Source organism: Aquarana catesbeiana, linkage group LG11, assembly GCF_042186555.1.
Source record: "Aquarana catesbeiana isolate 2022-GZ linkage group LG11, ASM4218655v1, whole genome shotgun sequence".
Taxonomy (NCBI): Eukaryota; Metazoa; Chordata; class Amphibia; order Anura; family Ranidae; genus Aquarana; species Aquarana catesbeiana.
This window is the reverse complement of record NC_133334.1, coordinates 192,832,132-192,855,370: the sequence shown is the minus strand read 5'-3', so window position 1 is coordinate 192,855,370 and position 23,239 is coordinate 192,832,132. Positions and strand designations below refer to the sequence as shown.

Here is a 23,239-nt window from a genome sequence, read left to right as displayed (position 1 = left end):
CCTAGAGGGGGGACTGGCGCTACCATGTTTCCAAACTTATTATATTGCCTCACAATTGGCACATGCCCATTGGTGGTTCTTCCCAGAGGCCAACAATGCGGCTACTGCCCTTGAGGCAGCCATCCTCACTTCATATGAATCCCTTCAAAATCTAATACATCGCATGTCACTAAGGGGGAGAGAGGGAGTAAAGGTTCTAGCCATGACACTACAGATTTTTAAAATATCTAAACTACTACCCCCTAGCTCTAGAGCTGTCTTGTCTCCTAACGCTCCATTATGGGGAAATCCAAGTTTACCAGAATTTAACCAGAGAACTGACGGGGGATATTGGGCGAAGAAAGGGGTTAAAACTATAGCACACCTGTTTTTAGATAACACATTCCGATCTTTTGTGGAATTTCAGAGGGATTTTGGGCTCCCACACACGGCATATTTCCATTATTTACAGATCAGACATACTGCAGCGGCACAATTTGGGCTTCGCAATACAGAGATGCAACCCTCACAACTTCTACTGACCGACCCTTCTCATGACAAACTTATATCGTCCTATTATAAGACTTTGCTGCACTCCACTACTGCCAGGCTTAATGCTACTCAACATAAGTGGAAATTGGACATACCCGAGCTGACGGAGGAGATTTGGGGGGAAATTTTACCCGTACAGGTCCCCTCTGTCATCTCTTCTAGAGATAAAGTGATCCAGACCAAGTTATTATACAGAGCTTACTTCACACCACAAATATTGTTTAAACTGAAGAGAGCACCCGATTCCTTATGCCCTCGATGCGGGGCGGCTGAGGGCACGTTCTTCCACTTAATATGGGAATGCGTGCCGATACAGCAATTTTGGTCAGAGGTTACGGCCTTTATCAGCACTATAGCCAATATACCAAATATCTGTAATCCTCTCAGATGTCTGTTGGGATATATTGATGATGAAGAGTTATCCAAACATGTTCAATCATTCATACGTATAGTGATGTTCTATGCTAAAAAAACAATAACCATGCATTGGAAATCTAGTGTGGTCCCGACCATGAAACTCTGGCTCACTATTGTCAACCAAGCTATACCATTATATAAGCTGACATATGAGGCAAGGGGATGCCCCAAAAAAATCACTAAAATCTGGAACTCATGGGTGAGTTCAGAGAGTACCATACCCCCTGCTTAATGAGAAAACACAACACTGGTTGTGATACTGTAATTCCCAGCACCTAACATTTGATACCGACAATGTAATGTATTGTGAAAAGTGTTATATGTACTACTGCATAATATCAATTTGTATACCTGTCCACTGTATTGAACCTTGAATAATGCAACATTTGCTGTGCTCTGTAAACCTGCATAACAATTATTGTTACTGTTTATAAAAACAATAAAAAAGTTACCTTTAAAAAAAAAAAAGAATTCCGCCAATACCTTCCACAGGTAGTGCCACTCTAAGCTGTAAAAAGTTTTCATTGCGTCTAAGGATAAAATAGCTCTATTCCCTCTTTTTTTTTTTTTCAAATAACAGTTTTTATTATTGTTATCATTCTTGGTAGCAATACAGAATAAAGAAGCATAGAAAATCTCAAATATTATCCAGCATATCTTATCCACAATATCAAACATATACATATAAAATAAAGATATTGAATTTGTGTCAAGTTTCAATGATATCTCAACGTTTAACTTTTAGCAGTTCCTTTTGTAGATAAAGGATGTTAATTCAGTTATGCTGTTACAGAATAATGTCTATGATGAAACATATCTTTAAAATCTGTAGTATAGAGGGATAAATAGGAGTAAAGGAAGAAGAGGAAAGGAAAAGAGGGGAGAAGATATGAAGTAAGCCATCTGAATAAGGTTGGTACCTGGTCATGGTGGGTCCTCCTAGAGATGCCACAGTTCCTAAACCCCGTTATGCGCCTCCAATCTGTCCTGTATTCTAGCTGTCATTCTCTCCATCAGTTCAACATCCTTAATTCTGGAGTAAAGATCTTCAGGAGAGGGTGGAGTACGGCTTTTCCAGTTTAGGGCTACTAGGCATCTGGCTGCCGTGAGTATGTGCCTTACTAGTTTCTTATATGGTGTGCGAAGTTTAAGTGGTGATAGTCCTAGTAGAAAAAACTTTGGGGACGCTCGAACCTGCATTTCCAAAAGTTGGGATAGTAGGTGTTCGACATTGTCCCAAAAAGGGGTAATCAATGGAAAAAAACAATAAATATGTATGAGAGTGCCTTTTGCTCCCTGACATCACCAACACTGATCTGAACTGGTGGGGAAAATTGCATGGAGCACATCTGGAGTCATATACCAGAAGAACAGGATTTTGTATGCATTTTCTTTATAGAGTGTGCACATTGAGCTCTTTTTCCGTCTGGTTCCATATCGCATATAGGGAGCTCCTCATCAAGGATTTTCTCCCATTTAAGCATATAGGAGTGTTTGCCCTGCTCCTCTAGGGAGATGGCGTTTAAAATCTTATAAATTCCCGATATGATACCTTTCTGTGCGTTCCCAGCTAGGATTATAGTTTCAAACGAGGATGGGGGAGAGAACTGCAAGTTCGAGGTCATAGTCAGTGCGTAATGTCGAATTTGTAGGTACCCGTAAAATGCCTGTCTCGGTAAATCGTGTTTGGCCTGTAAGTCAGAAAAAGATAGCAATCTACGGGTTCTGGGTTCTACTATACTCCCGAAATTAAATAAGTTTCTAGAAGACCAGGGGTGGGACATCTGGTGTGTTAGGCTATCTGGCACTTTAGGATTTCAGATAAAAGAGGTCAGTGGTGATCTCTCTGAGGACAGTTTATGAAGCTGAGCCAAAGTCCGTCGTAGCAGAGACATGGGGTCCAGCAAGCGGTCGGGGGCTACCTCTGCATTTGCACTCCATAGAAGATTGTTCGGGTGTATTGGAGCTAGCCAGAGCTTTTCAGTTTCCGTCCATTTATTATATTATTTTTGAGTAAACCATGAGGCTATCGCTTTCAATTGCGCAGCCTGGTAGTATTTGATAATATCAGGAAAAGCTAGTCCTCCCTCACTGCGTGATGCCAGCATTACCGATTTCGATATCCTATGCCTCTTATAGTTCCAAACAAATTGGAGTAAGTCCGACTGAAGTTTTTTGAGATGCTTAAGTGGTATGGGTATAGGAAGAGTTTGGAAGAGATAGAGGAGCTTCGGGAGGATGGTCATTTTGATAGAAGCTATACGGCCTAAGAGGGAAATATGGTGTTTTTTCCACTGTATCAGTAGGGATCTAATGGAGCGGAACAGGGGGGGGCGGGGGGGGGGAGTTTTCTTGGTATAGGGTATCATATTTTGGGGTGATATAGGTTAATGCATTGATTTTATATCCTGAGAGAGCTCTAAAACTATCTAATTCCACTTGTAGAACCGGGAGGGTGATATGGGGTTGGGTCAGTGTAAGAATGATGTCATCGGCAAAAAGGGAAATCTTAAACTCCTTATCTCTAACTGCAATCCCCCGTATATCCGGGTTATTCCGGATTGAGGCGGCCAGGGGTTCCATGCAAAGCGCAAATAACAGGGGTGACAATGGGCACCCCTGTCTGGTGCCATTTGTTACAGAGAAAGGTGTGGAGAGAGCAAAGGGGGTTCTGACTTGTGAGGAGGGGTTGGAGTAGAGTTGCCGGATCGCCCGCATAAAGGGTCCACAAAAACCCATGTGGCTGAACGTAGCGAACAAAAAGGGCCATCCCAAATGGTCAAAAGCCTTCTTGGCATCTAAGCTCAGCAGTATTGAAGTGGATCCCTCCCTGTTCGCCACTTCCACCAGGTCAATCACCCTTCTGGTATTGTCACCTGCTTGCCGCAATGGGACAAATCCCACCTGGTCCTTGTGGACCAATGATGGGAGGATCATATTGAGGCGGTTGGATAGGAGCTTAGTGAAAATCTTAAGGTCGGAGTTCAATAATGCAATGGGTCTATAATTGGCGCAGAGGAATGGGTCCTTGTCTGATTTGGGAATTAAGGTGATAAAGGATCACTGCATGTCTAAAGGAATGGGAGTGTCATGAAGGAAGGCATTGAACAGCTTACACATATGGGGAAGCAACAGAGGGAGAAATGCCTTATAATATTCATAGGGGAAACCGTCTGGGCCAGGGGCTTTATGGGATGGTAGGGATTTGATAGTCAGTTCTATTTCCTCTTCTGTAATCTGCGCATTAAGCGATAGCAGGTCAGATGGTTGGAGATGGGGAATTCCGCTTTGTTCTAGGTAGTGTCGCATCTTTTGGGTCAGGTTCGGAGAGGGAGGGTTACTGGGTATGTCAGGGCTGTTGTACAGATCTTTGTAGAAATCTGCGAAGGTACGGGCAATTTCCACCGGGTGTGATAGCAGCTGTCCTGATTTGTTTTTAATCTGATTCGGGGATAGCATGTGGGCGCGTTCGCGGAGTTTGTTGGCCAAGAGGGAGTGAGCCTTATTGCCTTTGTCATAGAACATTTGTTTTAATCTGGTCAATGCTTTCTCCACATGGCCCAAGGCCAGGTCCCTAAGAGTTGTACGAAGGTTAGTTATTTTTTTAAGCAAAGGTACTGTGGGATTGGCTTGGAGCTTATGTTCCAGTGCTCTAAGTTCCCTCTCTGCTTTTACTTTTGCAGCTAAGGCATCTTTTTTTAGCGCTGTTGAGAGCGCCATACACTTACCCCGGAGAACCGCCTTTTGGGCTTCCCACAGAGTGGTAAGCGTGACTTCCTGGTTGTTATTCTCTTTAAAATAGAGTTTAAGAGTGGAGTCTAATTCTGCCTGAGAGGGTTGGTGTTGCAGGAGGAAAGTGTTTAGCTTCCAATTATAAGGTCTACGAATGGTGGTGCCCAGGTCTACAGTGAGTAAGATGGGGGCATGGTCTGACCATGAGATCAGGAGTATTTGAGCCCTACGTGTGAGCTGTAGAGTGTGATTATTAATGAAAAAGTAATCTATACGGGAGTGGGTACGATGTGGGGCCGAATAGAACGTGTACTACCGATCGCCTGGACGGAGAGCCCTCCACGCATCAAAGAGCGCATATCGTCTAGAGATTTGTCTAAATAGTCTTGAGTCCCTAAGGACCCTGGGTGAAGCTGCTTGGGGGCCCACCATCTGGCGATGTCTTTTTCTATTGGAGTTTAGTCCATGTACATTCAATGAGAGAATCTTAGCCATGGCAACGTGTATGGTGGTATGGGTAGACGCTTACCTGATGTTGGCGTGCTATGTAGTGATGGCCGGATAGGAAAGAAAAGAGGAAAGACTGAGAGAGAAAGAAAGGCATTGTTAGAATACAATAAATATAGAAAACATACATTACTAATAAACCCGTAAAGGCCAAGAGGTCAAGGTCTGGTCGGGTTCCCACGTGCCCCCCCACCCCCACCCCAGCTGGGATGGGCGGAGAGGGGCACCTGGGAGCCTGCAGCCAGCTAAAGTCAACAACTATACAGTACATAGCCTGAAACCTTGCACTGATATCTAGCTAACTATCAAGGGGGGGTGATAGGTGATGGAATCTATACCCAACCTCCTGGAGCTAATCCGAAACAAGCCCTGTGAAGTGAACTGAAATTCAGCATGGGGGCAGTCTTAGAGGTCTAAAGCTAAAATTGCATTAAACAAAATAAACTACGATCTGACTTGGTATAATTGCTGAGCCTAAATAATAATATAATTGCTGAGCCTAAATGTTCAAGTCCTGTAGTTATTGCAGTTTTTGCGTCTCAGCGATTCTTTTGCTTGGCGGGCTTGCGTTGCGGGTCGGAGTCCCGAGACCGGTTTGAAGTGGGCACTCTCTGCCAGATTGTGGGTGGCGGTGGTGGGGTAGCGACAATGTCCCAGTCCGGCAACTTTGGTGCCAGTATTTCAAGGATGTTGCAAAAAGTACGCAGGTCTTCTGGATACCTCAATACAGCGGACTTGCCCTGGTGCTTTGCGGTAAGGCTGAAAGGGAAGCCCCAGCGATAGGTGATATTCTCCTTCTGCAATGATTGTAGTAGAGGTTGGAGGAGTCTACGTTTTTGCAGGGTGATCCAGGAAAGGTCGGGATATAGTTGTATCTGGGCATCATCAAAAGTCACTTTACGTGCCAGGCGTGCCTGCTTCATGATTTCTTCCTTGAGAGGGTAGGAGTTGACTCTGCATATGATATCCCTTGGTTTGGAGGTGGCTCCTTTAGGGCCAAGTGCTCTGTGGGCTCTGTCCATGTCTATATATTTAGTAGGCGGCTCCCCAATTAGGTTATTAAAGACAGATTGTAGGGTTGTTTGTAAGTCCTCGGCGCCCTCCGCTTTCGGGATGCCTCTCACGCGGATGTTGTTGTGGCGCCCCCTATTGTCTGAATCTTCCACATGTCTTTGCATATCTCTAAGCATTTCTCTGTGATCTGCCCCCTGGAGTTGAGCCTTATGGACTGCCAGTTTGGTTTCCTGGATTTCCTCCTCAGCCATCTCCACCCTGTCCGCCTGGTGTTTGAGCCCCGTTTGGAGTACCTGGATTTCCGTGCGACAGGTGGATTTCACATCTTCAATAAGCTGTCTAAAATCTTCCTTTGTGGGTATAGCTTGTAAATATGCTTGCCATTGAGGATGCAGAGGTGGGTCCCATGTGGTGCCATATTGCAAACTGGGCGACGATCGGTCAGGTGTTGCTGTACTGGGATGTGTAGCTCCCGTTTCCGGGTGTAATTGTGCTCTAGTTGCTGGGAAGTCCCATGGATCTGACCATGTTTCAGTTTGTTGTTGCTGGGGGGGGACTTGTAGAGCTTACCCCTGCTGGAAGTGGGATCAGAGCCCCTGCCTTCTGTGCATATGAAGGCATGGAAGTAGAGTGATGCCTGGAGGTACTAGAGTCTCTAGAGCGTGATAGCCTCTGTGCCTTAGGTGGGGGGGATGCAACCGTCATGGCTTAGGCTCCTTCCTGTGTCCCCTCAGGGAGCTGATGCACTCTGGCAGAGGGGCCTGCAGGGCTAGGTAGGGGTGGATAGTCCTGTGAGAGATCTGAGGAGAGCGGGGATGCCGGGGATGTGGGATCCAGGCACTGCAGCTGAGGGTCTGAGGCCATTCTTAGCAGTCTTGGAACGCTGCTGAGCATTGTGTGTATGGTGGGGCGGGGGTAGGCAGCATGTCTGATGGCGACCCACGTGTCTGCTCAATCTGGATGCCAGGGTGTTGGAGAGAACTCACCGCGCCATTGTGTCGGGCGTGCTCCTGGGGAATCGCTTCTTCCAGTGGGGGTCTCCAGAGTGCTGGTGTTGGTCTGGGGCAGGCTGTGAAGCCTGAGTGGAGCTCCGGTGCGTAGGCGCGGAAGTGACCGGTGCCATGCTGGCCTCCTCGCTCTGAGACACGTCCGGCTGAGTAAAGAAGAAGGAGCGGGGCTGGGATGTTCCCCTGTGTTTTGAGGAGCGAGTGGTCCGTGATTTGCCCATAAAGCTGTGGATAATCGACCCCAAGATTGCCTTTCTCACTGCGGGCTCAGAGAGCAGGGAGATCAGGCTTCCATCTCGCTCGGCTTCCGGTCACGCCCCCCCTATTTTTTTTTTTTTTTACCAGAATCTGTGTATTTAAATAAGCCCGCCTTATGTTTAAACTTGTAGATCTATCTGGGATGGGGTGTATTACCTTGTTAATTATTTTATTCAACCTAGCTGCTAATACTTTTGCTAGGATTTTAACATCCGAACATAAGAGGGATATTGGCCTGTATGAAGCTGTTTCTAGGTGATTTTTCCCTTCTTTTGCTAAAACAATTATTGTTGCTTCCATCATAGAAAGTGGCAACCTCCCTTCCCCCATGGCTCCATTAAACACCTGTAGAAGTTTAGGCAGTAATATGTCCACCTTATTTTTTTTTTATAGATTTCTATTGGCAGACCGTCTGGCCCCGGGGCTTTCTGGTTTGCCATATCTGCTACTGCTTTACCTAATTCCTCAAGTGTCAATGGAGCCTCCAACCCCTCTCTATCCTCTTCTGATAGTGAAGGTATTTTTAATTTATGGAAGAAATCCCACATCTCCCCATCTACATTTCTCTGTGAGGTGCTATATAAATTTTTGTAATATTTCTTAAATTCTTTCACTATTTCAGAAGTGGTCTTCCTAATTTTCCCTTCATCATCTTGTATTGCAGATATAGTAGCTAAAGGACTATTTGCCTTAGATATTAGGGCAAGTATTCTCCCTACTTGCTCACCTTCCCCAAAGAGAGCCTGTTTCTGAAATAATTTTTTGTTTTCTGCTTTTTCCCAAACTAATTTTTTATAATCATCCTGTTTCTTCAGCCACTCGTCATAAGGGGTTGGTGACTCCACATATCGTGATTCTGCCCATTCCACCTCCTTTCTCCCCTTAATTTCCTTTGCCTGCGATTGCTTTTTAACATGAGTTATTTTTTGTATTAATATCCCTCGTAAATATGCCTTTAGGGTGTCCCGAATTATTCCTAATGATGCTGTCCCTGTATTCAAATCTATAAATTCCCTCAAACTGGCGGTAATTACCTCAGTAACCTTAATTATCTCCAGCCAAAATGGGTTTACTTTCCAGTCATTCCTCATTGCACAATATAATGTCAATCCTAGACAAGGTAGAATATGATCTAGAGTGGCAAGAATATTGTTTTACCCTGGGATACCATCTCCTCCATATATCCACCAGCCCCGTCTCATCACAGAATCAGAACAATGGGCCACCAGGAGTTCCATTGATAGGGACCCTCTGTGGGAACCTGTCTAGATTTTTGTCCATAGTCATGTTAAAATCTCCTGCTACTATGACCGGTACTCCTGGTTTATCAGCAATAAACCCCATTAGATCACATAAAATTTCCATCTTAAATGGTGGGGAATGTAAACATTGGCTAACACACATTCCCTATCTTCAATCGTACAAAAAAGGAAAACATACCTTCCATTCTCGTCTATTTTACTCTGCCCACAGGAGAAAACCACCTCAGAATCTATCAATATACTCACTCCTCTTGAATAAGAGGTGTGGGTCGAGTGATATTGTACCTTAAATTTCTTATGCTCCAAAACATTAGTTGACTTTCTCTAGGTGTGTCTCCTGTAGGCATAGTATTCTAGATTCATACCAAACTGGTCTCTGAAAAAACTGCCCATCTCTAGGACAGATCCTTTACTCCCCGCACATTCCAAGAGCATACTTTAACTTTCTTGATTTTCCTGGTCTGACCTGAGGTCTCTCCACTCCTATCCCCAAACCCTACCATTGCACTGTTCTATTCTTCTATTCTTCCTTACTTCTGTTGCACTCTTTCTTATATTTATTGTGCTAAAACATTACTTCCCCCATGTACTGTGTTCTTTGTGATTTCTCTTCTAATGTGAACTCAAACCCCATCCCACATGTGTTCCTGTAACCCATAAACAACTCACATCCCACACTCTTCCCTTTCTCTCCCCCCTCTCTTACTCCAAATTCATACCAAATCTTCCCACTACTTCTCCCATTCTCCTTTATAAAATCCACTCCATCCCATTCGCTCCCCTCCTCCCCTCCTCCCCACCCACCCCAATCCCTCTTTTCTGCCCATATTGAGGGCTTCTAAACTGACCGCATTTCTTCTCCAAGGTGAGAATTCCCAATTTAAAAAAAAAATTTAAAACAGTCTTTCCGTGTATTGTAAATTAAGTTAAGTAAGGGGAAATCAATCCCCAATGTCTCAAACATCTCAGTTGTGTTCACTGTGGAAAAAAAAAACAACCACCTCAATTCACAATTACCACTTCAATACCTCTCCTCACAGGGAAGGGCAACTCAGCCCTCCTACACTTCGCTTTGAGTCACTCTTCCCTTTCCCTCTCTCCCCTGCATATAACTGAAAAATAGAAAAAAAGAAAGTTCAAGAACAAGAGAGAAATATCCACACTCTGGCCAGTCCCATGGCTTCATAACTCTTCACCCTGCCGTATCTTCCCTTCATTCGTTTCCAACCAAGATGTCACTTCTGCAGGTGTGTTAAAAAACCTAGTTTCTCCAAGAGCTGTCACTTTCAATCGGGCTGGGTACAGCAATGCATAATTAATTTTAAGCTGTTGCATTTTACGCTTGCAATGTACAAATTTTGCTCTTTGTTTCTGTAATTCAGGAGAAAAGTCCGGATATATTGAGATTCTTGCACCATTATACTGTATATTCCTCATAACTCTTGCCCTTTGGAGAACTGTGCTTTTATCCTTATAATACAGGAATTTAATAATTACGGGCCTGGGCTGGCTTCCTGAAGGCAATGTCCTGGATGGGACTCTGTGCGCACGTTCAATAGCCAAAAATTTGAAAGAGTCTCTACCAAATATTTCTTTGAACCACATCTCCATAAATTCTACAGAATTATTATGTTCACTCTTCTCTGGGAGACCTAGCACCCTCACATTTTTCCTGCGTGATCTGTTTTCCATCTCATCTATTTTATGGATGCACATATTCAACTGTTTCCGCATTAGTTGCATTTCCTGCCTAATAGGGTTTACCTTGTCTTCTATTTGGCTAAGCCTTCCCTCGAGAACTGTCGTTCGTGTGGACACCTCCTGTATGTCATGTCTTATTAGTAATACATCTTCACTGATATGTTTAAGCTGATCAAATAATTCATTTAAAGATGACTTACAGTTGTTGATTGCCAGGAGGATTTCTTTCAGGGAGGGCTCTTTTTCTGCCATTGAGGTTGATGCAGATCTATCTTCCTCTGCCACTAGTTCCAATTCCAGACTTTGGGGTGTCACTGCTACTACTGGCATTGCTACTGTTGCTGCTGGTGCCACTGCAGATCTTGCTGCTTTTGTTGTTGATTTTGTCTGTGCATCCACCGCTGGCTTTTCCCCCCGCCGGCTGGGCCGCCAACGGTGGCTGATGCTGCTGTTCACCTCCTTTTCTTTGGTGTCTGGTTTGGCGTGTGCGCATACCGTTCCAGCTTTGTGGCAGCTGAAGCAGCCTGGCTTGTTTTTTCCTTGGGTCCACGCAGGGTCTGGGCGCTCGTACCTGCACACGCTCCTTCCTGTGTGCTCAGATGTAATGAGAATATTTAAGGAAGGAAAAACAAAAAGGCGCCACATAGCGTAATTCCGTTGAGTAAAAAATGTATATTTAATGAAAGTAAGAAAACTCACATTTGACAGGTAAAATCAGCGCTTTTTAAAATCAAATGGTGGCAGTGGAGACCTTACTGACGCGTTTTGTCTCCAAGGACATCGTCTGGGGGTCATCTGGAGACGAAACACATCAGGAAGGTCTCCACTGCTGTCATTTGATTTTAAAAAGCGCTGATTTTTACCTGCCAAATGTGAGTTTTCTTACTTTCATTAAATATACATTTTTACTCAACGGAATTACGCTATGTGGCCCCTTTTTTGTTTTTCCTTCCTTAAATATTCTCATTACATCCATGGACATCTGAGCACTGTCCTTTTATGAGACAAACCCGTACAGACATCTTTACTTTGACGAGAGGCGGGAGTTTCCATTCCAGGCAATTGACGGTTCCAGTGTCCGTCTCTGTTGGTTGTTTTACAACACAAGCTTGTTTGACTCACAGAACATATGTTCTTGTGTGTTCAAATGTTCTGGTAAGCCCCCCTTTTATATGGTGGTGGTTCCCTTCACTTCAACTACACATCCGAGCACAGAATATTGGCATGCATTAAAAGGGGGATCAACTGCAGAGATAAAACGATAATTCTCCCGCTCTACAAGACTCTGGTCCGCCCGCACCTGGAGTATGCTGTCCAGTTCTGGGCACCAGTCCTCAGGAGGGACGTACTGGAAATGGAGCGAGTACAAAGAAGGGCAACAAAGCTAATAAAGGGTCTGGAGGATCTTAGTTATGAGGAAAGGTTGCGAGCACTGAACTTATTCTCTCTGGAGAAGAGACGCTTGAGAGGGGATATGATTTCAGTTTACAAATACTGTACTGGTGACCCCACAATAGGGATAAAACTTTTTCGCAGAAGAGAGTTTAATAAGACTCGTGGCCACTCATTACAATTAGAAGAAAAGAGGTTTAACCTTAAACTACGTAGAGGGTTCTTTACTGTAAGAGCGGCAAGGATGTGGAATTCCCTTCCACAGGCGGTGGTCTCAGCGGGGAGCATTGATAGCTTCAAGAAACTATTAGATAATCACCTGAATGACCGCAATATACAGGGATATGTAATGTAATACTGACACATAATCACACACATAGGTTGGACTTGATGGACTTGTGTCTTTTTTCAACCTCACCTACTATGTAACTATGTAACATCCCGGTTCACTGTGGGGATATCTATAATGAAGCTTGTCACAAGAAAGCTTTATTCATCCACATGAAGTTTATGAACTATTTGTTGAACATTGCTAGTTTTGCTTTCTTTTGGACATTCACTATATGTTTTTGCTTATCACTTATATATGATCTTCTGTACAATTTCATTTTATGTGTTATTTGGGTTCACTGCCCCTATTTGGCCTATGTGTCACGTTATCTTTTAAGCGCTACACTATCGGTTTTCCTCAGACTGGCTGAGCAAAATTTGAAAAGCTTTGATAGGTAAACCAGTTCACATATCAGTTTGCCTGGAGGTTTGCTTTAAAAACTTTCTGCTGTGTGTTATGTAGTAGTAATAACAAATTTGTTTCTCATATTTTCTCATAGAAATCTTAACGACAAAGTCACAGAGCTGGAAATTAAACTGAAAAAACTCCAGGAAGAACTCAGGAAGGTGAGAAATTGAATGTAATATAAAATCTTATACCCTAAAGAATAAAGATTTCTTTACTTCTCAAGTCAGACTGGTATAAAAATGTAGGTTGGTTTTAGTGCTGTGCTCTGTGGTTCCTCCTGCCAGCTACTAGCAAATATAAAAGCAGCCCTCTGAATACAGGGACTTTTCATGCAGCAAAATTTCAAAGAAGTCATGTAGTAAAGATTTAAAACATATGATAAAATATCATGCAGTAAAAAAAATATATATAAGATGGGAACTGATAACAAACAGAGGTTCTAGACAGTATAATGGAACCTATTGCCCATGTGACATCTGATGACACCCGAAGCATTTCGAGTCAGTCTCTTCTTTAGGGGTGCAGACAGGCAGGTTCAAAAACCTTTTTCTGCAGAGTAGAGATTATATAAATCATGCAATTGTATACAAAGTTGTAAATGCTAAGGAAACATATATTGTTATATACAAATAATGACTAACCTATTGTGGAATATCCGATAGGTGTAGGCAGTTACTAAGCATAAAAACAGGTATGTATAAGGATGCTGCTGTCAAATGGGTGCCACTGTATATGACATCCATACAATCCAAAGTTCCATAACCACTTGAGTCACCAAGAAACGAGCCAATGTATATGAACAAATTGCTATAAAGAAGAAAAAGAGTAGATGTATTGCATTTATATGGATATTAAAACCATGAGGTAATATCTGTAATGGAATTGTGTAACCTACAAAAATAATAGAACTTACACTTTTTCAAAATACATCAGGGATGACTCAATGGAATTCTGGTAGAGGTGGCTCAGTTATCCTGACTGTAGGTTGGCCATTTTAGTATGGAGCTACAGGAGTCCATGAGAGCATAATGCCCTGTACACACGATCGCACATTTTCAGTCAGAAATTCCGATCATGTGTAGGCTCCATCGGACTCTTTCCATCGGAATTTCCGACACACAAAGTTTGAGAGCTGGATCTAAAATTTTTCTACAACAAAAACCGTTCGCGTAAATTCCGATCGTGTGTAGACAATTCCGACGCACAAAGTGCCACGCATGCTCAGAATCAAGCAGAAGAGCCGCACTGGCTATTGAACTTCATTTTTCTTGGCTTGTCGTAAGTCACTGCGTTCTTGACGTTCAGAATTTTTGACCAACTTTGTGTGACCGTGTGTATGCAAGACAAGTTTGAGCCAACATCCGTCTGAAAAAATCCGATGAATTTTGTTGTCGGAATGTCCGATCGTGTATACAGGGCATAAAGGACACAACATGAACTACTTTTCAAAAATAAATATACTAATTATGAGAACCCTCTTCACATTATTACTGCATATTCTAACCAACACTCACAGATTCAAAAATCATGCAGCGCTACTGGCATCTTCTCACGATTGATCCCACCATTGGCCAATTTGTGCCCAATAGACCACAGGGCAAGCAAAATCCATCAGAGACAATTTAATCCAAAGCGAATTTAAAGCAACAGGCAGAAAAGATCCCTGTAAATGTTCTGGCACCTTTAAATGTGGTGGCTGTAATTACTGCCAATATATAAACACCAATACATCCTGTAGACTAACAAATGTCAAAAAATATAAGCCTAAACATTATGCCAAGTGTAGGACAAAGGGAGTCATCTATCTTCTCATAAGTGATTGGACATATGAGTATTTCACTGATATTTGTTCAATTTTGTTTTGTATCTTCGTTTTTCAAAAAATAATCGATTCGAATTCTGTGTGAAGAATATCTGGTTGTTAAGGAGCAGGCCGGGAAGCTGGCCGCCACATTCCTTAACAGCCCATGACTCATCAGCTGTCAGCGGGCTTCCCCATCGACAGCTGAAATGTAAGCAAAAGAATGCTGGCAATAGAAAATTCTGAAAAAACAGCGTGGGGTTCCCAATCCATACCAGGCCCTCCGGGACCTTGTGGAGCCCCCCCCCCCAAAAAAAAATCCATATGAGACCCTTGTCCAAGCATGCAGGCCGCAAGGTCAGGAAAGGGAGGGGACGAGTGAGCACCCCTCCTCCTGAACCATACCAGGCCACATGCCCTCAACTAGGGATGAGCCGAATACCCCCCTGTTCGGTTCGCACCAGAACATGCGAACAGGCAAAAAATTTGTTCGAACACTGTTAAAGTCTGTGGGACTCGAACATGAATAATCAAAAGTGCTAATTTTAAAGGCTTATATGCAAGTTATTGTCATAAAAAGTGTTTGGGGACCTGGGTCCTGCCCCAGGGGACATGGATCAATGCAAAAAAAAGTTTTAAAAACGGCCGTTTTTTCGGGAGTAGTGATTTTAATAATGCTTAAAGTGAAACATCAAAAGTGTAATATTCCTTTAAATTTCATACCTGGGGGGGGGGGTCTATAGTATGCTTGTAAAGGGGTACATGTTTCCTATGTTTAGATCAGTCGGACAGCAAAATGACATTTCAAAGGAAAAAAAGTCATTTAAAACTACTCGCGGCTATTAATGAATTGTCGGTTACGTAACGGGTGACCCCGCCTCCCTCTGATGTCACGGGGAATGCCACAGGGAAGTCCCCGTCAGAGGGGGGCGGGGTCCCCAGGTGGCCCCGTCCTTCATTTTTTAAGAGGTGTCAGAAGACGAGAAGCGGAGCGGCCCAAGAACAAAGAAGGGAAGAAGACACCGTGGAGGAAGATGCTGGATGAAAACACTGGAGCAAGAAGCAGAGGATCGGAGGAAGAGCCAGAAGAAGATGAAGATGAAGGAAGAAACCGAAGGAAGATAAAAGAAAGAAGATGGAAAGAAGAAGACTTGAAATAAAGGAATTGTCAAAAACTGTTTCTTGTCATTTTTAACATTTTTGACACTTTTTTGGTGAAATGGTAGGGGTACTTTTGTACCCCCTTACCATTTCACACAGGGGGGGCAGGATCTGGGGGTCCCCTTGTTAAAGGGGGCTTCCAGATTCCAATAAGCCCCCCTCCTGCAGACCCCCGCAACCACTGGGCAAGGGTCGTGGGGATGAGGCCCATGTCCTCATCAACATGGGGACAAGGTACTTTGGGGGGACCCCAAAGCATCTTCCCAATGTTGAGGGCATGTGGCCTGGTACGGTTCAGGAGGTGGGGGGTGCTCTCTCGTCCCCCCCTCTTTTCCTGCGGCCTGCCAGGTTGCGTGCTCGGATAAGGGTCTGGTATGGATTTTTGGGGGGACCCCACGCCTTTTTTTTTATTTTTTTTTTTAATTTTGGTTCAGGGTTTCCCTGTGGGGAAATCCCATGCCGTTTTTATCAATGAACTTTTATGTGTATTGTCGGAACGACAATTCATTAATAGCTGCAAGTAGTTTTAAATGACTTTTTTTTTTCCTTTTGAAATGTCATTTTGCTGTCAGACTGTTCTAAACACGGGAAACATGCACCCCTTTACAGGCATACTATAGACACCCCCCCAGGTACAAAATTTAAAGGAATATTACACTTTTATTGTTTCACTTTAAGCATTATTAACTACTTTGCTGCCCGGCCATAGACAAATGATGTCCACAGATGGGATCTCCCATCCTGGGTGGACGTCATATGACGACCTGGGCTTCCCGTGCCCGCCGCATTGCTCGTGACCCAGTGCGTGTGGCCGGCGATGTCCGCCGGGCACCCACGATTGCCTGTAAACCGGGCCGGACCGTGGATCTGTGTGTGTAAACACACAGATCCACGTCCTGTCAGTTGAGAGGAGACCGATCTGTGTTCCCAGTACAGAGGAACACTGATCTGTCTCCTCCCCTTGTGCGTCCCCTCCCCCTACAGTTAGAATCACTCCTTTAGGAAACATAATTAACCCCTTGTGTTCCCGTAGTGGTTAACCCCTTCACTGCCTGTCACATTTATACAGTAATCAATGCAATTTTATAGCATTGATCGCTGTATAAATGTGAATGGTCCCAAAAATGTGTCAAAAGTGTCCGATGTGTCCGCCATAATGTCGCAGTCACGATAAAAAAAATCGCGATCGCCGCCATTACTAGTAAAAAAAAATAAATAAATATATATTTTTTTTAAATGCCATAAATCTATCCTGTATTTTGTAGACGCTGTAACTTTTGCGCAAACCAATCAATATACGCTTATTGCGATTTTTTTTTTTTTTTTTTACCAAAAATATGTAGAAGAATACGTATCAGCCGAAACTGAGAAAAAAAATGTGTTTTTTTTTAAAAAAAATGGGATATTTATTATAGCAAAAAGTAAAAAATATTGTGTTTTTTTCAAAATTGTCGCTCTTCTTTTGTTTATAGCGCAAAAAATAAAAACCGCAGAGGTGATCAAATACCACCAAAAGAAAGCTCTATTTGTGGGGAAAAAAGGACGTCAATTTTTTTGGTACAAAGTCACACGACCGCACAATTGTCGTTTAAAGTGCGACAGCGCTGAAAACTAAAAATTGGTCAGGGAAGGAAGGGGGTGAAAATGCCCTGTGTTGAACCGGTTAAAATCACTGCTCCCGAAAAAACGTCCATTTTTAAAACTTTTTTTGCATTGATCCATATCCCCTGGGGCAGGACCCAGGTCCCCAAACACTTTTTTTTATGACAATACCATGCATATAAGCCTTTAAAATTAGCACTTTTGATTTCTCCCATAGACTTTTAAAGGGTGTTCCACGGCTTTTGAATTTGCCGCAAACACCCCAAATTGTTTGACTCGAAGCTCATCCCTACCCTCAACATGGAGGGTGTTTTGGGGCAGGGGGCATGCCCCTCCATGTGAATGAGTATGGCCTATTCACAAAAAAAGTGTTAAAAATGAGTAAAGACACAACACAAGTTTTTGACAATTCCTTTATTAAAAAATTTAATTTCTTAAATAACTAACCAATGATGTCATCCGGTGACCCCACCCCCTTGTGACATCAACGACCCAGCATGTCTCAGTCGTTGACATCACATGAAGTCAGGGCCACCCGGTTAAGTTGCCGGGTGGCCCCGCCCCTTAGCTATTTGAAAAATGTCAGACGTAGGAGCAGGCAGGCGAGGAGCCTTCTAAGAGAACAGATGTTTTTTCTTTTTTTCGGGTGCGGCGGTCGGGACAACGAGACATTGTTTTTGATTTTTATTAAAAGAATTGTGTCTTTACTCACTTTTTACACTTTTTTGGTGAATGGGTAAGGGTACTATGTACTCCATACTCATTCACATGGGAGTGGGATGTGGGGGCCCCCTTGTTAAAGGGGGCTTCCAGATTCTGATAAGCCCCCTGCCCGCAGACCCCCACAACCACCGCCCAGGGTTGTGGGGAAGAGGCCCTTGTCCCCATCAACATGGGGATAAGGTGCTTTTGGGGTGTCCTGATGAGTCAGGACGCAGCGGCCAGCTTCCCTTCTATACTAGTTATTTTTCACACAGAATTTGAATAGTTCTATCATTTTTCGACTGATCCAAATTCGAAACGTTCTGAAAATTTGGAACTTGTTAGAAAATTAATAAACAAAACTAAATTTAAGGAAACTAAACGAATTCCGAAACCAATCAACAAAACAAAATTAGTAATATGACAAATCTATCCAAGATTAAACAAATTTTGTTTATGTGCGATTAGAGCAAGGAATGGGGTTTGAGAGAGAAACCTAAACAGGGACCTCTCCAACTGGGTCCAATCTCTTTCAAACAGTTTTTGTATAGGACTATTACGGTACCAAAGGAAGTATAAAGAAACTTTTTTTAAAAAAGCAAAGAAATTTATTTGAAATCACAATAAAAAGTCCTGCAAAGGACACATCATATACATTGTCATGGTTTAACACATACAAAAAACAATGATTGTTACAGCGTTGTTGACACCTAGTTTGGTAAAGCTAATGCCCACACAAATATATGAACAAAGGTTGTATAATATAATACTTGCAGACGTGACCTCTACAGTTTCGCGGTCACAGCCGCTTCTTCAGGAGGCGTCTGATAGTATATAATCTACAGAAAGAACAATATAATATCAACATAACGACAAAATAATGAGACAGTGTCATGAACAATAAGCACTTTATGTTGGAGAACATGTTTAAGGTTAAAAAATGCACTCACCAACCTATAACCCAATAGGGTTTTCCGGAGAGATACTGTGAGACGCCCTCAAGAGGCGTTTCCCCCGGGGGCGGGCCAGGGAGGCAAATTAACGTGAAACTATTGTAAATAGATATAATAAAGACGATGTTTAGAATTTGATGTAGCATGTATTCTATTTGAAAGGTCACCCGGGAGTGTGAAGTCAATAGATGGATAGGTGTGGGAGAAGGAAAAGGAACAAAAAGGAGGAAACAATGGGAGGCTGGGAGGGAAGAAAGGGGGAGGAAAGGGGAGAAAGGGGAAGAAACGAAAAGGAGGAAGGGGGAAAAGGGGGGCAGAAACGAAGGAGAAGCAGAGACCAGAAACCCACCATAAGATGTGGAATGGTAGTGGGAGAAGAAAAGGATTACTAAGAAAAGCAGGGTAGGGAAGGGGGGGGGGGGAAGAAAAACGAGGGGGGAGGAGGGGGGGGGGGGGAGGAGGGAAAAGGGGGGACAAGCAAAGATTGGAAAGTGAATGACAGAAGCAAGCAAGGAAAGGGAAAGGGAAAGGAGGGGAGGGGAAAGGAAAAGAAGGAGGAACGCTAAGGCAGAACAAACAAGAGGGAGCTTGAACCTACCACCTGTGAAAAAGGATAAAGGAATATGATTAAAGCAGGGGGTAATAATGTCACTAAAATTACCCACCGTTGCTGTATTGATTATTAAAAGCCAGACTCTGAAAGTAATGACACACAGGATGAGGTGACTAACACAGCAGTGAGCCGTTAAGTCACACCATAATGCCAGGGGGGGGCCACTGTAAAGGAGATATATGGAGAAAGAAAGATGTTAAGGAATGATCTTAAGGGTCGGTATGTATTATAAAACATACCGAGCAGGAAAGGGGGGGAAAAAAAGGTTTATAATAGTCAAATACTGGTAGTCCCCACTTCTGCTACAACACAATCAGTACTTACAAGGACTCCAAGCGGCGCAGATAGATTGCTGGATGTCTGCCTGTGTGAGTTGACTGACGAGTCTGGGCATCTTAAATGCCTCCAACCCGGAAGTTTAAACAGCGCTGGAGATAGCCGCTGTTATTGCTTCCGGGTCCGATCCTCCACTGTTGCGCAGGCGCGGGGAATTGACCCAGCGCATGCGCACAGCTCAATAATGATCAATGCCGAAGCCATGATCGTAAGAGGCAGCAGCTGGGCTCCATAGAGCCTCACCTGCTGTCGGAGGAGCGCAAGCCCGCCGAAGGGGGAGAATTAACTCCTCACATCCCTCCGGAACAGGAAGGCGAGTGCAGATAACAACAAAAACTTAAACCCATGTACAGTAAAGCAAAAAATGAATAAATTGAAGGAACGGGAGGAAAAGGTGCAAAATCTCCGGCGGTGGGGACATATGAGAGCCCACAGTTGGAGAGATGCATACCCCGGTCCCTAAAGAATAAACACATTATAAACAACATACATAGCTTTTAATAATAAAGCATCTGGTATACTGGAAACTTGGAATCAGCCAAAGAAAGAGAAAACATCAAAACACTGCATATTACACAGTGAAACCACTGTGTATGGAAAGTCCGCTTACAAAACAAGAAGGGGGGGGGGGGGAGGGAGGGGGGAAAGGAGGGGAGGGGGGGAAAGGAGGGGAGGGGGGAAAAAAGAGGGGGGACAATGGTTTTTTAGGTCACGGCAAAGACTGGAGGGGCTATGGGGATGTTATTCCAAAAAATACTTATATGAGTGTGCCTCGTTAATGCCCGGAGGAACACATGCGTTCAGTCGCTCAATCCAGAGGGACTCACGCTTTAAGATTTCACGGTCCCAGTTGCCCCCTCGGGGGTCTTCAGGGACAACCTCTAGGACCGTGAATCTAATATAATCCAGGTTAAAACGATGATGAATGCCGACATGGCGGCCCACGGTGGTGAGCTTGCCATTTGTAGAGGCATATAAATGATCCCCTAGTCTTTGCCGAAACTCCCTAATTGTCTTCCCCACATAAAAAGCGCTACAAAGCGCAAGTCATGAGGTAAACAACACCACGTGTACCGCAGTGGGCTGAATGTTTAGGGAAATACATGTTCCCATTGGGAAGTAAAAAATGTTGTCCTTCTTGGACCCAGGGGCAGTGGGGACAGTTGCCACACTTAAAGGTACCCCTAGGTTCCGCGAACGACAGAAGAGGGAATCTTATAGTGACTATGTGTTAATCTATCCCTTAGAGAGGTGGCCCTCCTAAAGACCAGGTCGGGAGTTGTTTTAATGTATATTCTAAGGGTATGATGATCAGTTAAAATGTGCCAGTGACTTGACAATATGTTGCGTAGCTGGTGATGATGGGTAGAAAATTTTGTAATAATTTTGGTCATGTAAGGCTGTTTGGGACGTGAAGGGCCGAATAATAACCTTTGTCAATCAAGGGCTAAAGCCCTATTGAACGCTTTCCTTAAAACGGTACGGTTGTAACCTCTAGCCAAAAGTCTTGTACGAAGAGCATTGGCTTGTCTATGGAAATCCCCGTCCTCTGTGCAGTTCCTTCTCAGCCTAAGATACTGAGCATAAGGGATACTGCGAATCAGGGGGCGGGGATGAAGACTAGAGGCATGCAACAAGGTGTTGCCGGCCGTGGGGTTTGCGAAATAAATCAGTAGTTAAATGCCCTGTGGAATTTTTGATGATCTGGACATCCAAAAACGGAATGCTCAGACTATTGTGGGAAAAAGTAAAATGAAGGTTGAAAGTATTAATGTTGAGCTTTTCAATAAAGGTTTGCAGATGTTGCTCCGTGCCTGTCCATATGACCAAAAGGTCATCAATGAACCTAAACCATCCCAAAACATGGTTCAAAAAGGGTTCCATCTGGTCGTCACTAAAGACAGACCGTTCCCCAGCCACCAAGATATAAGTTCGCATATGAAGGGGCACAAGACGTGCCCATTGCGACACCTTGAATTTGAAGATACAGTTGGTCCATGAATAAAAAATAATTCCTAGTCAAAATAAACTCCAAAAGTTTTAGAATAAACATATTGGTGGGGCCAGGTGTGATGGTCCTGTTCCATCAAAAAGGAGCCAGCCGTCCGGACGCCCTGCTCGTGGGGGATGCTAGAGTACAGGGCCTCCACATTCTATAGCCACGAGGAGGGCGTCCGGAGGGATCTGGACACCTTCAATGTGTTTCAAAAGATCAGTAGTATCTCTGATGTAAGAAGGTAATCTCGATACATGGGGTAATAAGAAAGTTATTATTATTACCCCATGTATCGAGATTACCTTCTTACATCAGAGATACTACTGATCTTTTGAAACACATTGAAGGTGTCCAGATCCCTCCGGACGCCCTCCTCGTGGCTATAGATGTGGAGGCCCTGTACTCTAGCATCCCCCACGAGCAGGGCGTCCGGACGGCTGGCTCCTTTTTGATGGAACATGGACCATCACACCTGGCCCACCAATATGTTTATTCTAAAACTTTTGGAGTTTATTTTGACTAGGAATTATTTTTTATTCATGGACCAACTGTATCTTCAAATTCAAGGTGTCGCACATGGGCACGTCTTGTGCCCCTTCATATGCGAACTTATATCTTGGTGGCTGGGAACGGTCTGTCTTTAGTGACGACCAGATGGAACCCTTTTTGAACCATGTTTTGGGATGGTTTAGGTTCATTGATGACCTTTTGGTCATATGGACAGGCACGGAGCAACATCTGCAAACCTTTATTGAAAAGCTCAACATTAATACTTTCAACCTTCATTTTACTTTTTCCCACAATAGTCTGAGCATTTCCGTTTTTGGGATGTCCAGATCATCAAAAAATTCCACAGGGCATTTAACTACTGATTTATTTCGCAAACACCCACCGGCCGGCAACACCTTGTTGCATGCCTCTAGTCTTCACTCCCCGCCCCCTGATTCCGCAGTATCCCTTATGCTCAGTATCTCTAGGCTGAGAAGGAACTGCACAGAGGACGGGGATTTCCATAGACAAGCCAATGCTCTTCGTACAAGACTTTTGGCTAGAGGTTACAACCGTACCGTTTTAAGGAAAGCGTTCAATAGGGCTTTAGCCCCTTGATCGACAAAGGTTATTATTCGGCCCTTCACGTCCCAAACAGCCTTACATGACCAAAATTATTACAAAATTTTCTACCCATCATCACCAGCTACGCAACATATTGTCAAGTCACTGGCACATTTTAACTGATCATCATACCCTTAGAAAATACATTAAAACAACTCCCGACCTGGTCTCTTTAGGGAGGGCCACCTCTCTAAGGGATAGATTAACACATAGTCACTATAAGATTCCCTCTTCTGATCCGTCGGAACCCAGGGGGTACCTTTAAGTGTGGGCAACTGTCCCCACTGCCCCTGGGTCCAAGAAGGACAACATTTTTTTACTTCCCAATGGGAAACATGTATTTCCCTAAACATTCAGCCCACTGCGGTACACGTGGTGTTGTTTACCTCAATGACTTGCGCT

The 23,239-nt window shown here is 43.8% G+C and overlaps 1 protein-coding gene across 3 annotated transcripts in view; it reads left to right on the top strand.

Moving 5' to 3' along the window:
• SIPA1 (signal-induced proliferation-associated 1) overlaps positions 1–23,239 on the top strand; it is a 478,265-nt gene that overhangs the window by 386,077 nt on the left and 68,949 nt on the right. For 2 of the 3 annotated variants that reach the window (XM_073605152.1, XM_073605151.1), the window contains one exon: positions 12,652–12,718. In XM_073605152.1, coding sequence (XP_073461253.1) covers positions 12,652–12,718 — 67 coding nt within the window. Of the gene's footprint in view, positions 1–12,651; positions 12,720–23,239 lie in introns of those variants that run through there. The other variant, XM_073605154.1, reaches the window with a different exon arrangement.